Source organism: Corythoichthys intestinalis, chromosome 22, assembly GCF_030265065.1.
Source record: "Corythoichthys intestinalis isolate RoL2023-P3 chromosome 22, ASM3026506v1, whole genome shotgun sequence".
Lineage (NCBI taxonomy): Eukaryota > Metazoa > Chordata > Actinopteri > Syngnathiformes > Syngnathidae > Corythoichthys > Corythoichthys intestinalis.
The window spans coordinates 11,945,270-11,960,493 of record NC_080416.1 but is presented as its reverse complement, the minus strand read 5'-3'; the positions used below and the strand labels follow the sequence as shown (position 1 = coordinate 11,960,493).

Here is a 15,224-nt window from a genome sequence, read left to right as displayed (position 1 = left end):
ATACATTTAAAACGTTGTACAATTGTATTTTTCCACGTGTGATTAGGTTCAACAGGATAGCAGTAGCACCATTAAAAATTTCTCCAAAAACAAAACACACATTTTCCTTTCAAATTCAATATACAAACTAACTAAAACTTACAAAGACGAATGTTAGCCTAGGCTAAACGAGGAGAGCAGCTTCTTTTATGTCTCACAGCCGCTTAGTTGAGAGAAAAGCTTGAATGAAGGGGGGAAAGAAAAAGAATCGCGTCAAAGATCGCTAATTAAGAGAGGAGGTCTCACTCCTCACTTTTTTTTTTTTTTTTTTTTTTAGATGAAACCTTTCCTCAACAATATTTACATTTTAACTAATTTATAAAACTAACTTATACATTTTTAACTAACTTATTAACTTATGAATTCTTTGTTCTTTTTAACACAAAGGCATGGCATCATGTAGACTAGAGTTGACACAGTGGCTGAAAATGGCGAAACTTCACTTGAGCTTACCCCCTCAAAAAAAAAGTCATACAGTATATATTTTTAATTTTATTTAGAAGTGTTTTTACTTTTTATAGCAATTATTTTGTTCTTACTCTAATATTGAGGAACTTGAGCTGTGGCTGTGGGTATAGTCTAGGTTCTATTTATTTTAATTTTATGTAATATTTGTTATTTTTTGTTAATTTATTTATTTTCACATTATATTCATGTTCCATTTTGCAAATATGTTGTGAAAAAATCCTGTTCAATGGATTTTTTTTTTTTTTTTAAACCCATATATCTCAAAATTTTGGAGCTATAATTGCAATAGCGTGATACCGTGAAACCGCGGTATTTTTGCTCACGGTTATCGTACCGTTAAAATCTCATACCGGCGCATGCCTAACGAAAACTGATGTCGATATTATCCAATATCATTTTAAAATGCTTTTATCTGCCGATATTATCGACTACAACTCTAGTTATCTATCGCCGTCAATGGCAGCCAATGAGTTAAAAACTGATCCACTAGCTTTCGAATTACTTACTCAGAGCTGGTAATGAACCAATAATGAAATACTAAGTAATCAAGCCTGGAGGGAATGTATTTCATTAAAGTCAATTTTTAGATGCAAATGAGGGAAAAAAAGTGACTGACAGACCTAAACTCAACTCAACTCCCTAACAAAAAAAACAGTTACGTACAGATGATCCAATTGTATGTGTTATGTGTGTTAACTCACCCCCTCGTCCTGGGACAGCGGATTGTTGACCACCAAGTCCTGTTGGCCTGCAGCCTTGCGAGGGTTAGTAATATGCTGTGGCAATATAACAAAAATGATACCGTCAGTCTTAAAATCAGCTCTAATGTACTATATTTTTTCCCATATTTGTCTGTTTTCCGAAAGGAAATGACTAAACGCTACTCAAATATTAATTTCTGATTATGTATTCATTACTGCACAGTAATTAGTGTTCATACTATATTCATTATTTTAATATGCAGGAATCTACAGTAGTAATGGTGCCATGGTGGAATAGTTCAAACTTCTAAGAGGAAGTAAATAATTATAGTCAAACCATCTACTTATAGTAGTGCTACAATTTATAAGCACAATATATCTTTCTTTACGCAAAACAATTGCATGTGTTGATATCTTCTATTAACTAATATGGCTTACTGTGGGAAATTTACCTTTTTTTTTCTACTCAAAACTTCAACCGATCGTCAAAATTTGGCATTTTATGGGCAATTTTAACTGCCCCCAAGAACATCCACTAGGGGTGTGACAATATATCGAAGGATGATATATCATGATACTTTTAATGTACATACAGTGGTACCTCGACATACGATCGCTTCGACACACAATCTTTTCGACATCCGACGTAAAATTTGACTCGCCATTTGTTTCTACATCCGACGACATGCTCGAAATACGATGACATGACAGCACCGCGGCCGGACGCACGGCAAATTTTCTTGTGAGAGAAATCAACACAGGTTTCAAAAAGGTTTATACAGATGGTCAAACAAGGAAAAACGTGACACCATTGAAATGAAGATACAAATTATAGAAAAATATGAGCGTGGGGTGCGCATCCGTGAACTGGCTCAACAATACATCTCCACTGTTCTCCTGCGACCACCGTTCGCCAGTCTTTATGAGTTAAGATGACAATTATTATTATGGTAACATCACCAAAGAAATCGCCAGCTTCCTCAGGTTTTTATCATTTATTTCAGAACTTATCCAACACAAAACACCTCCTGACCGCCAAAGTTCACGGTGTTCTGAAGAAAACATTGAAAGCGAAAGTAAACTTTTAGCCGCTCCGCTCCCTCTGTGTCACGTCAGCCACGCGATGCGTTCAGGTACAGAAAAAAAACGTCCGCCACATTAGAACCCAATTCGTTACACTATTACAATGTTTTTTAAGCACTTCAAATGTAATAATTATGATCAGTTTTAAACATGTTGCTGTCCCACCGAATTATTTTTTTTAAAAAAGTAAAAAAATGTCTTTATGAAGTGCTTCTTTGAGTGAGTCCACTTAAATCCAATCAATCTGCTCACTTTCACACAATGAGTTGCCACAGTTACTGTTTAACAAGTTAAACTATGATTGACGCATGCGGCGCTTTGGAGTTTCGGCTTCCAAGCATCTCTGGCAAGATCAAACCTTAACTTCTGTCAATCACCTTTTACTTTAATAAGCAACTCAAGTGCACTGCCTGACCAAGCAAGAAAAGCAGCAGGAGGGAGAGTGAGACTACTCAAGGAGATAGTACCTTTTCTCGTAGTCTTCGTCTGTTTGTACTACTCTAACACACCCAATATAAAATAAAAAGCACTTATACCATAGTTTAAAGAAAACAAGCAGAATATAGGGCATAAAAGTTACACGACGCCTTCTTATCACGGAACATGTGCGTCATGAGGAAGATTGACGCACCAACTCTCGCAATCAGTTCTCCCGGCGGGACGCTCCGTCCCAACACAAGGAGCACCGGAGAACGTCTGATATCTAACTGATAACATGACTGACTAGACTCCAAGAGCCCCTTTGATGCTGAGGTGGCAAAATCCACAACCCTCGTTGCCCGGACAACAGTAAATCCCGATTCCTCCTGTTCAATCCACAAACAGACAATAATCCCAAACACACCCTTCTTCCTGCCCACGGCCCGTCCCGCGAGAGCCTTTAAGAGACTGAATGTTTAACTAAGCGCTGTCATTCTTCTCTTTGTTGACTTCTGATATGGTGACCTTGGAACGAGTTTGCCTCCTCACCTGAGTGTCTCTGTTTCGCCTTGCCGTTTTGATCGCTGTCGAACCGAATAAATTGTCAACTTGTTCATGGTGAGCCTTAAACCTTTCAAAATGGAGTTAGTACTAAGTGTTAAGACTAAGGTAAATGTGCTGAGTTTGGCCTTCTGGCTGGATTGCTGAGATCCTGCTGGCCCGGCTCGTTGGAGCTGCGCCAGCGCAGGTCCGGCGGTTCGGCTGGTGCAATTCCGGCGGTCTGGCTAGAAGGTTGGATTCCTTCATATGTGATCAGATCAGAACAGCTCATATGTATTCATTTTTTTTTTTTTTTTTAATTGGGGGGGAAAAAATCCACGATGGACTGTGGGCGTGAAGTTTGAAGCGCGAAGTAGCGAGGGATCACTGTATATCATTTCACATGCTATTTTCACACTAAACCGCAAGAGGGCACCAAGGCCTGTGTTTCAACATTTCCCCCCAAATATGCAACTTATACTCCGGTTTTTCCTCTTCATTGCACATTTTTAGGATGGTGCGACTTATACACAGGTGCGACCTACAGTCCAAAAAATACGGTAATTGCTTGATTTTTCCTTGGGGAAAGCAATTTTGGTGTTAAATGTCAACAAAGAAACACTCACCGTTTCTTTAATCTTCTCATACTGGCCCCGAAGCTCCTTAGTTTTGTTGATCCACTGACTTTTGTCTTCTGGGAGAGCCTCTAGATACAACTGTAGCAACCCAGAACATACATTATAGTAAGTGCCTCCATATCTGTGACACAGCCACTAGTTTCCCTCTAAAACGGGCTAGTTGCCAAAGCTATTGTGCTCCAATTTGACAATAATGCTGGATCCATTTGGCAGTCACCTTCCAACACACACTCCGAAAGCGGCTGCTCCTCAGTCGACCGCTGATGCCCGCCTGCCGGATCTTGGCCAGGTAATTACTGTTGAGGAACAAGTCGTCCCATTCTTTCCTGCGCGGGGAGATTTATGAGCGTCTCGAGCTATTATTCATCTAAAGTGGCGAGCGGCAGTAAAAACCGAGGCGCTGGGGTGCCAAGAGTTTATGGTGCGCCCACACGCGTAAACAATGCAAACACTCACCTGTAAGAGAGGAAGGTTGACTGTGAGTGAGTGCTGCTGTCGAGAGAGCCTCCTGTTGAGACAAACACAGCCACAAGAAGGTAGTAAAAATAAACATTCATCCTTTTCTTTGTAGGGGAGAACAGCTGGGAGGGAAAAAACTTGAATCACCACTCCGATAACTCTTTAGGTGATGATTTTTGGGTAACGTAATTTTCGACTATAAACTGCAGATTTCTAATTTTGAATCTTTTGACTTATAGTCCAGTGCAGCTTAATTAGGCTACGTCCATACTGCAGGACTTAATGCACAAATCTGATTTTTTTCCATATTGGTTTTTTGGCGTGCCTGTTCAGACTGCCTTTGGCCATTGAGACCGTTCAAGTATTACGCATGCGCACTAATTCGCAGTCCGACACACGCTGAGCAAGAAGACCCGCATGCGCACAAGCATCAAAACAAATAACTGCACATGCTTGCTGTCATCCATCACTCCAGGGCGATCATATTTTGATTTCCAAAAGAAGACACAAATAACAGACATAAATAATCCCCGTTTAAATAATCCCCGTTTAGGCTATATTCAAAGTTTCTGTGAATCAATAGCATCCACGCACTGTCCGTGCATGTCACACACACACATACGGGCAGTAAGTAAGCAATCTTGAATTATTGCTCATATAGAGCAGAGAGAAAACCGATGAGGCTTATTCTCAACCCATTTTAATTTTTTTATGACTGTTGCCAAGCCCGACCCTTCCCCAAAAGCCGTGTTCAAGGCAAGCTAGGCGCTAACGGACAGCTGCACCGCTACCGTAGCGCGCCGTCTCTCTCGCTCTTTGATGACGTAATTGCTGCATGAATTCCGATTTTGGAATTTGCCAGTTCAGACTGCCGCGACATTCTGAAAAAATGTGGTCCAGATCGGATTGAAAAGGTCCACTTCTATGCGACTTGTCCCGTTCAGACCGTCAAGTTAATGTCACACTTGAGTCGGAAAAACACGAAAAAATCGGATTCGTGCACCTGCAGTATGAATGTAGCCTTAGTGTCATAATTAAGACATGACACTATTATGGGCATTAATTGTTATGACAGATGTCATGAAGTGTCATCTGGCAAAATATGTCACTCACCCCATTTCTGGATCTTTTCCATTCATTCAAAAGTGAGATAATTTGTGACAGTCTTATGGTGCCACTGTCAAATGTGTTACCAAAATACTACAACTAGCAATTATTGAAACAACTGGAACAGTAACTGAAGAAATAATTAGAACAGAACATGAATTTGAGTGCTATTTACATCTGTAGCGCTGCAATGCATGCTTGGAGGCATGTCTGACGACAACAATGTTGACAGCAGGTGGCAGGAGATGTTGACTGTCTCCCCCAAGGGAGCAGTGACGGCCAAATGAAGCTTCTTGAAGCAAGCCAATTGGTTCATGGTGGTTCATTTGGTCTTATGAAAGTCTTATGATGCTGCTGTCAAATAAAGTGTTCCCGGTTAATATCTTTTGGTGTAAATATCCCATAATACAGTGAGGACAGCTGAGGCTTATAGTCCAGTGCGGCTTATCTATGAACAAATGCAGTTTTTGTCAAATTGGGTTGGTAGCGCCTTATAGTCAGATGCGCCTTATCGTCTGAAAATTACGGTAATTTTGAAAACAGCCTCATTAAGACCTGCCGTTCACATATGTGGATATCATATTTAGGGTCAATGGAGGCCAAAATATTAACATTTAGTACAGTACAAGCGTGCCCTACGGAACCCAGAATGTTATTTCCAAATATGTGGATGCCAGGTCTCAATAATATTTATATTATCATTATTATTTAATTATTAATAATCATTTTTTAATGTTTTTTTTTTTCAAATAAACAAAATCAAGAATGAATAAAATGTTAAATTAAAATCAGAAATACAATCTGCTTACGCTTACGGCCTCAAATATCATGATGAATTGATGAATAGAAGAAGAAAATGCATCCATAACACATAACATTCTTGAAAATGTAATTTTTTTGTTTGTTTTTATAAATAAAAACATGCATCAACATTTTAAATGAAAAGAATAATTGCAATCTTATTTATATATGCTATTTTAGAATAATCAACTAATAAGGGAAAATTTCCTATTTTGTCCGTTTTTAATAAAAAGATTAAAAAATAAAAAAAAAAGAAAGAAATTAACTTAAAAACTTAGACTTAACCTTAAATAAAGAGAATATTTACTGTTAACTCATTGCCTCCCATTGACAACAACAGACATCCAATCCAGTTTGACAGGGAGGGGATAATGAACATGGATTGGACATCTGACACAGTCACTGGCAGCCGATGAGTAAAATGAGTGCCCTATAGAGGGTTAAACATGAAGCATATCACGTGAAATGATGACTCAAAGCCGCGCTCCTATTTGTCTTTATTGTTGGTAATACGTTTAATTTGGCCTGCAGGTGAACACGCGCTCATGTCGGCAAGCTGTCTATCAACATTAATTGTAGGAGCGCATCATTCCGCAGGGACGCTCGGTATGAATATTCATCAGTGCCGCAACATGCCAGCCCCTACGTTTAATGTCACCCGCGACACCCTGGATAGTGCAAGTCACTTGAAGTGACTTATATGCATCATGATGACTGACAACATACTTCAAAAGCATGACTAAAACACAGAATTTCATTTTTCTCAAGAGTAATACAGAAAAACGTACATAAAAGACAGTATTTTGAAGAAGTCTCTTCCCAGTATGGGGGCAGCCATTTTGTCCATCTTAGCCAATCAAATATAAGTATCCCAGAATGCTCACCCTTTCCGTGACATCATTAATAATGATTATCATACACCTGTCTATCAGTGTGTATGTGTGTAACTGTTGTCTCAAAATGACTGCCCTTGTCAGCAAAGTAATTTTTTTGAAAATGTTTAAAAGTTAGACATTGTTTCCTGCATTATGAAGAAATTTAATAGTTATTATAAACGCTTAGTGTATTATTTTTAAAACTTCTTGTTTATTATCTTGTTTATTATTATTATTTATTATCTTGTTGTTTATTATTGTTTATTATATAAAAATAATAGAATTCATTTAAATATTTTTGTTGCTTTTCCGGTTAAAGTAGTAAAAATGTCTACTACTGTGACGCTAATTTTCGTTAGTGTCTCAATGGCGTCTTTAATTGTGTATATTAGCATTAAGCTAACATGTTTTCGCGAACAAAAAGTATAAAGTATATATTGTATTTTGATGCACAGGATGTGTTACTTTCTTTGTTACAAGTTTTTCATGACGATGACGAGCTAAAAACGTGTCTTAGGAGACCAAAAACAACGAGATGGATGCCAGTTTTCGTATGACTTATCATATGTGTAGTTAGCACGCTAGCAGTGTTTGGTCGTCTCACTGATGTGACGTGCTGTGCCGCCCCACCCGCCCCACACACACGCTTACTCACCGGGCTTCAGCCTTTAAAGGTCTTTACTGAGTGATCATCACACACTAAATGTAACTTGTAGCGTTAGCATAGCATTCACGTTAGCCTAGCGTTCTCATGAGCATTAAGCGTGGTGAGTGTCATCTTAAACTTTTGGAAAACTTTTTACAGACAGCTCATGGTGTCCAAGTGTGTTTAATTATTTGAAAATAATGAACTGTTTTCTTGCTGAGTGTGTATTATCATCAGGAAGATAGTAAGGACCTTGTAGACGCTACAATTATGTGCGCCTCGGTCAATGTTCATTCGAAATTGTTGGAGACCTTTATTCAATCATGGACTAAAACATTTGAAGTTTACAGACGAAAACATTTTGAGCAATTGTTGACTAAAACTAGACAAAGACGAACATATTTTGAAATGACTAAAATATGACAAATAGCTATTTTCGTCCTAAAGACTAAGAAGAAAATTAAAATGGCTGCCAAAAAAAAACAGATTTTACAGATTACCTAAATTTAGCATATAATAAACTGCTTGAAAACGCTCAGCAGTAGTTTTTTTTTTTTTTCTTGCTGTACTGCTCGCTATCTGTAACAGTACAGTCATCACCAAAATCGACCCCACATTATTCCTCCATTCACGATCTCAATCATAAAGTTACTTACTGCTTCGGTTCTTGATGATATTGTTTAGCGGGTCGAATCCAGTTTCTTGCTGCTCGTCTGCCTGGAGTGGGTGGCGGGTCTCGAAGTTTGGGTGCTGCATGGCCCAATCTGTAACGGAATATCATAATGAATATAGTTTAAATCTGAATTCACCCTTCTAATTCCTTCATTAACACACTAGCTATCACTGACGGGGATGGAAGAGAGAAGCTCGCAGCGAATAAGAGTTCCAATGGATTGGACATCTATTGCAGTCATTGGCAATGAAACATGATCATTCACTGCCAGAAAAACTATCAACTCTTGTCTGAGAACTTTTTCTGAGAACAAAGGCAATCTAGGTTAACCAATTCTGCATCCAGTCTTTATCCGGCTTGGGATTATCGCGCGTTTATGAAAATGGTTAGTTTAATACAAGGGCCGACAGAATAGCGTGCCTGCACTGAGCCTAATGTTCTCTTTCCATTTATTAATTGTGGAAATAAGACAACAAAAGAATCTCTTAAACCTATTAACCGTGTGAATGGAGCGATACTCCACAAATCAGCAACACGCGTCATCGAAATAGAAATCATTTTCTATGCATAATGTATGCGCCTGAGTGTTGTCTTTGCTAAAACGCCGTCCTCAAAGTTCAACACCAGCACTTGAACACAACTCTTGAAAATTATAAAAAGAAATTAATTAAACACTAAAAGATTGTGGTGACAAATGTTTGTCCTTTTCATTTTTTAATGATCTTATGCTCCATTTGGAAAAAAAGTAATTCAACAATACAGTGTTGCTAGGTTTTTCGAAATACAGTGGTACCTCTACATACGAATTTAATTCGTTCCAGGACCTTGTTTGTAAGTCGAAATGGTCGTATGTCGAGCAGGATTTTCCCATAGGAATACATTATAATTCCATTAATTTGTTCCAAAGCCTAAAAACATACACTAAATTCTTAATAAATACTGCTGGCACTGTTACAAATGGCGATTAAACATAGAAAAACAAATAAGTTATAAATAAATAATTCAGAATAATATAATAATAAGAAGAATAATTAATAATTATTCCTGTAAATAATGTAACGAATCGGATTCTAATATGGCGGACACTTTTTACTGTCCCTGAACGCACCGCGAAGGTGACGTCTCAGTGAGATAGGTCGGTGCGGTAGAGATAATACTTTCGTTTTCTTGAGAGCGGTCAACTGCTTAAGACAATGGGCGTTTTGTGTTGGATAAGTTCTTAAATAAATGATAAAAACGTGACGAAGCTGGCGATTTCCTTGGCAATGTTACCACAATAATAATTGTCACCTTAACTTATAAATAGTGGCGAACGGTGGTCGGAAGAGGACCATGGAGCTGTATTGTTGAGCCAGTTCAGGGACGCGCACCCCAAGCTCATATTTTTCTATAACTTGCATCTTCATTTCAAAGGTAAGCATCACTTTTTTCCTTGTTTCTTCAACTGTATCAACTTTTTTTGAAAACTGTGTTGATTTCTCACACAAGAAAATCCACCGTGCGTTCGTTTGCAGTGCTGTCATGTCGTCGTATTTCGAGCAACTCGTCGGATGTAGAAACAAATGGCGGCTCAAATTTTACGTCGGATGTCGAAAAGATCGTGTGTCGAAGTGATCGTATGTAGAGGTACCACTGTACTAAATAAATCGGCATCTCTTATACTGCCCTCAGGTGGTCAGGAGGTACACAGCAAAAAGCGCACAATCTCTATTGCATTTAAGCAAAAAAAAAAAAAAAAATTATTCAATTTCATCATGATCTCATTGCCGATGGTTTACAGTAGAGCTGTCCCGACTAGTCGACATAGTCGACGTCATCGATGACGTAAATCCGTCGACGAGCACAAGATCCCGTCGACGGTTAATGAAGGGTTAAAAAAATATATGTGTGGAAAGTTAGAATGTCGGATGCTCTGTTTGCAAGCGGGGAAAGCGGCACAAAGCCAAAAAAAGCGCACCAGAGTGTCCAAAACATTGCCTTATTTCAAAGAAACAAAGGAGAGTACACTCTTCTGTCCTTTCTCTTCAATGCCAAGCTTGGCTGCACGTCGGCCGTGAATAAACACCTCAAGCGCCTTCACGCAGTTTGTAATTTTTTTTCTTTCATTTTTTGTACACCAGAGGGTGCTGTCGCCTTACTAAATAATAATGTTTCATTGACAATGGGCCTATAAGTGCTATTAGTATTGTTCTTAATGCTAATTGAAAGGTTTATTTCATGTTATGGTTTATTTTATGGTATAGAAAATTATATAAGGTTAAAAGGTCATAAATATATACAGTATATACAGTGATTGCACTCAAGGGAGAGATTGTCAATGATAAGGTAATAAATTAAGGTAAAGGCAATTCATATAGGCAATTCATTGATATATAAATAAGGTTTAAAAGGAAAAAGGTGAAAAGTTTTTGTTAATTTCTAATTGTGTTGCTTTATTTGTGTGCGCCGTAGCTCTTACAGTGTGTTTACATCAAGGATGGAATAAAAGTTGTAAACCATCAGTTTAAGAGACCATCTTTTCAATCGGGATGCTACACTAGTTAATTCTATCAGCATTTGAACTCATTGTTTATTTGTGATTTATTATTGTTATTTACGTGTTTATTTGTACTTTAATAAATAATTTGAGTGTTCCAATATGTTTTTTGTGAATTGATAAGCGTCAACAAAAATTTCATTGCTAAAAAAAATAAATTTAAAAAAATGTAATTATTAGACTAGTCAACTAATCGTAAAAATAGTCGGCTGACTAATCGGGAGAAAATTAGTCATTTGGGACTGCCCTAGTTTACAGAATATCGAAATAATTTTTAATAGGGGGCCTTTAGGTGAATGATGTCTCTGTGCCATTGAAAGTGTTAGACGTCCAATCCATTTTGACTGGAAGGGCCTGGCTAACGTCATCAATGGCAGCCAATGACTTTTAAGTATATCCTCATTACGTTTTAACTCAATGGCTGCCTTTGACAGTGATAGACGTCCAATCCATTTGAACTGGGAGGATTGGCAGTGAATGAATTGTCAGCCCTCCAGATCCAAATGGATTGGACGTCTACTTGTGATAAAGTCATCGAAATTCACAGCAGAAGGATGATTGTAGGGCTCCAGCCATCGATTATTTTAGTAGTTGATTATCAACTAGTTAGTCCAAATAATCGAGTAATCTGATTAGGAACATATAACATTGCAGAATCAATTTTAGGAGATGTAAATCAAAGGCTTGCCAAGATTGCACTTTCAAAAGAGCATTAAATTTAAATACAAAATGAAATTCTCAAGAGTTTCTTCAAACTATGCAGAATTGCACTGTTATCAAAAAATAAATCAAAATACCCGAGCTTAGCCTCAAACAGTATTTAAAAAAATAAATGAGCATCTAAGTCCAAAAAAGGAACAATTGACTACCTTGCATAGCAAAAGTCTGCAAGCTTAAATGCTATAAAATGGTATTAAAAAAAAATCACAATCCTCTTAATAAATAGTTGAAACACATATTCCCACAAAAATTAACTAAATATACATATAAACAAAATTGCGAATGCATAAACGAATCATATTAGCTGACACAAAAACTTTCATTATGTTGGTCTTAACAGGATGCAGCTGGATTCAGCCATGTTAAATGAGTTATGTCACTTGCCACTCGAGAGCAGTGCATCACCCCAAATCAATAAAATTTTTCAATGCAAACACTTTCAAAACAAACCATTACAACGCCACTCAAACGAAAACTCGAAGCAGCAACATTTGTTTCAACGCTTTTTTCTTACCGAATTACTCCAGTTAGTTGACTGATTGTTGCAGCACTCGATGATTGGATGCCACATGATTGATTAGGGCTGTGGCTATCGATTATTTAAGTAATCGAATAATCTATCCATCAGTTAGTTCGAATAATAGAGTAATCAGATTACGAACATTTAATGCGTTGCAGAATACATTTTAGGATATGTAAAACAAATAAGTGTTAATAGTGTGTCAATAATATCTATTTTGCTTGCTAAGATTACACTTTCAAAAGAGCATTAAATGCAAATACAGAATAAGAAATCTTCAGTGTTTCTTCAAACGATGCAGAATTGCACTTTCATTTCACAAGAGCAATAAATGCATTTTAAAAAAAAATTTTTAAACACCTAAGATAAGCCTGAAACGATTTTTTTAAAAATAAATGAGGATCCAAGTACAACAAAAGAACAATTGGTTAACTTGAATAGCAAAAGTCCGCTAGCTTAAACACTATAAAACGCTTTTTCACCTTTTTTTTTGTTTTGCTCTTAACAAATTGTTCAAACACATATTCCCACAAAAAACTGCTAAACATGCTTCTAATTAGTGCTGCAATGATTAATTAACTCGAGTAATTCAATTGGAAAAAAGATTCAAATTAAATTTTGCTGCTTCCAGTATTCGTTTAATTAAAGTGGTGTTGTAATGGTTTGTTTTAAAAGTGTTTGCATTTAGTTTTATTGATTTCGGTGGATACACTGCCCTCTAGTGGCAACCGTGAATGTGACATAATTCATTTCACATGGCTGAGTCCAGCTCCTCCCTGTTAAGACCAACATAAGCTAAGTTTTTGTTTGAGCTATTGATTTTTAAATGCATTCGTAATTTAGTTTATTTGTATTTTTAGCTGTTTTTTTTTTTTTTTGTGGTTTTAAGGTTTGGGTTTGTTAAGAGCATTGAAAAAAAAAAAAAAAACGTTAGCATTTTATAGCATTTAAGCTAGCGGACTTTTGCTATGCAAGTTAGCCTATTGTTCTTTTGCTGTTCTTAGATCCTCATTTATTTTTTTCATGCAGTTTGAGGCTCAGCTCAGGTATTTTAGTTTTTTTATGTTCCTTATCCGATTACTCGATTATTCGAACTAACTAGTTCATCGACTGACTACTAAAATAATCGATAGCTGCAGCCCTACTTCTAATTTAAACGAATGCATAAAGAAACATTATCTCAAACAAAAACATACCTTACGTTGGGAGCAGCTGGATTTAGCCATGTTAGACGAGTTATGGCATATTCACTGCTGCCGCTAGAGGGCAGTGTATCCACCCAAATCAATTAAACTAAATGCAACACTTTCAAAACAAACCATTACAACGTCACTCGAATTAAACGAATCCTCGAAGCAGCAAAATCTGAGATTTTTTCTAATCAAATTACTCAAGTTAATCGATTAATCATTGTAGCACTACACGTCAAAGCAATTATAGATATTTGATGGAAATGGAAATTCTTAACATTCCATTCACTTAAAAGGAAAGATTTGCAACATGAGAATTTTTACTGATCATGCTTATTATCATGAATTCAGCTCTACAGCCAAAAATAAAAAATCCAAAAGCGATCTGACGCGAATGTGTCCCAACAGGCCCAACACACCCAAAGCAATCTTTCCAAAAATAAAGAATCAGTCTGAACCGGTGCTCTGATGATATTATTTGCGGCTTTTTTGTGCTTAGCAACTTATTCGAGGCCTGAGCCACACAATGATTCACAGAAAAAACTCCATTATTTGTTAAATTTCCTCAAGGCAAACATCAGACCGGTTACATAACGCAAATTACAAAGCTTTCTAGTGAACCACTGCACTCAAGAGTAGGGGTGTGAAAAATTTTGAAATTGTGAGATATCGTGATACTTAGGATGTCAAAAGGTTATCGATATAGTCCCATTTCAAAGCTAGCAAACTGTAAAATATGAAATGGGTGAGAAACCCAACGTCATTTTTGTTCAAAATTGCCAATTAGAGCCCATCAAAAGTGTATAATTGATCCAAAATGACTGTCATCTTGTCCTGGAAAGTGCACATGTCAGCAAATTTGAAGCCAAATTATTCATTGCCAATCACATTCTCCATAATGGGTGCCATTTTAAAGCAATTCTTAGTGTAGAATGAGAAGTATGTGAGATTAAATATATTTTTATTTACATGTTGAACATGATGTGCTTTTATTTTGAAAATGTTCACCATAAGTACGCTCACTAAGCCAGAAACCGTAAGCTAAGTTAAAAAAAAAAAAAAGTGCGCTTGTCTTCAATTTTCGTCATGCATATGTAGCCAGGTACTCCAGACTCACTGCTGTTCCAGCTAGTGAGTCCGGCCACGATTAAGCGGATAAAATTTCCAGGGCGGAGCAAGCCACAGCAAACAGACAGCAAAGTGGACCAATCAGCGACGGGCGGATGTGACGTTAGAAACGCAACAAGGGACTTGCACGCAGAAGTAAACATACGAGCGGAGTTTATTCATTGCAGGACTGTGGTCAATGACTTGTTTCGATGTGTTTTTGGTCATTTAAAACTGATTTTACCATGGATTGGAACATATTCTCGGCTCTCCTGTTCGCCATCTGTGTCGTTGTGGAGAAGACTTCCGACGCGGAAGAGTGACGTCGCTCGTTAAGAACACGTCACGCAAATAAACTAATCTGATTTGTAGATTGATTTTGTACTTGCTCGAAAGGCCGTTAATGGGCTGGGTCACAGATTATTCTCTCAGTGTTTGAAAAACACAGGGAGAACAGTCTGGCCGTGCCAGGCAAATGCATATGGTGTTTGTAATGGATTTTTTCTTTTCACATCATTTGCAAATGCTGTAAAACAGCGAGTTTTCATGTTTTAAGTGTCACCTTTAAACCGCAAGTTGTGTTTTGGGGAAGACGGCCAATGTTTTATAGCAGGCCAAAATGATTAGTACTAGGGGTGTGACAAAATATCGAAATGGTGATATATTGTGATACAACGGTATGAAAAAGTATCTGAACCTTT

At 37.4% G+C, this 15,224-nt stretch overlaps 1 protein-coding gene across 2 annotated transcripts in view; it reads right to left on the bottom strand.

The window, feature by feature from the left end:
• The window catches only part of tbc1d5 (TBC1 domain family, member 5), a 42,624-nt gene that overhangs the window by 22,559 nt on the left and 4,841 nt on the right, over window positions 1-15,224 (bottom strand). For both annotated transcript variants that reach the window (XM_057827982.1, XM_057827981.1), the window contains exons 2-6: window positions 8,434-8,541; window positions 4,346-4,397; window positions 4,107-4,215; window positions 3,878-3,967; window positions 1,209-1,283 (exon numbers count right to left, since the gene is read on the bottom strand). In XM_057827982.1, coding sequence (XP_057683965.1) covers window positions 1,209-1,283; window positions 3,878-3,967; window positions 4,107-4,215; window positions 4,346-4,397; window positions 8,434-8,533 — 426 coding nt within the window. In that variant the 5' untranslated portion in view covers window positions 8,534-8,541. The remainder of the gene's footprint in view (window positions 1-1,208; window positions 1,284-3,877; window positions 3,968-4,106; window positions 4,216-4,345; window positions 4,398-8,433; window positions 8,542-15,224) is intronic.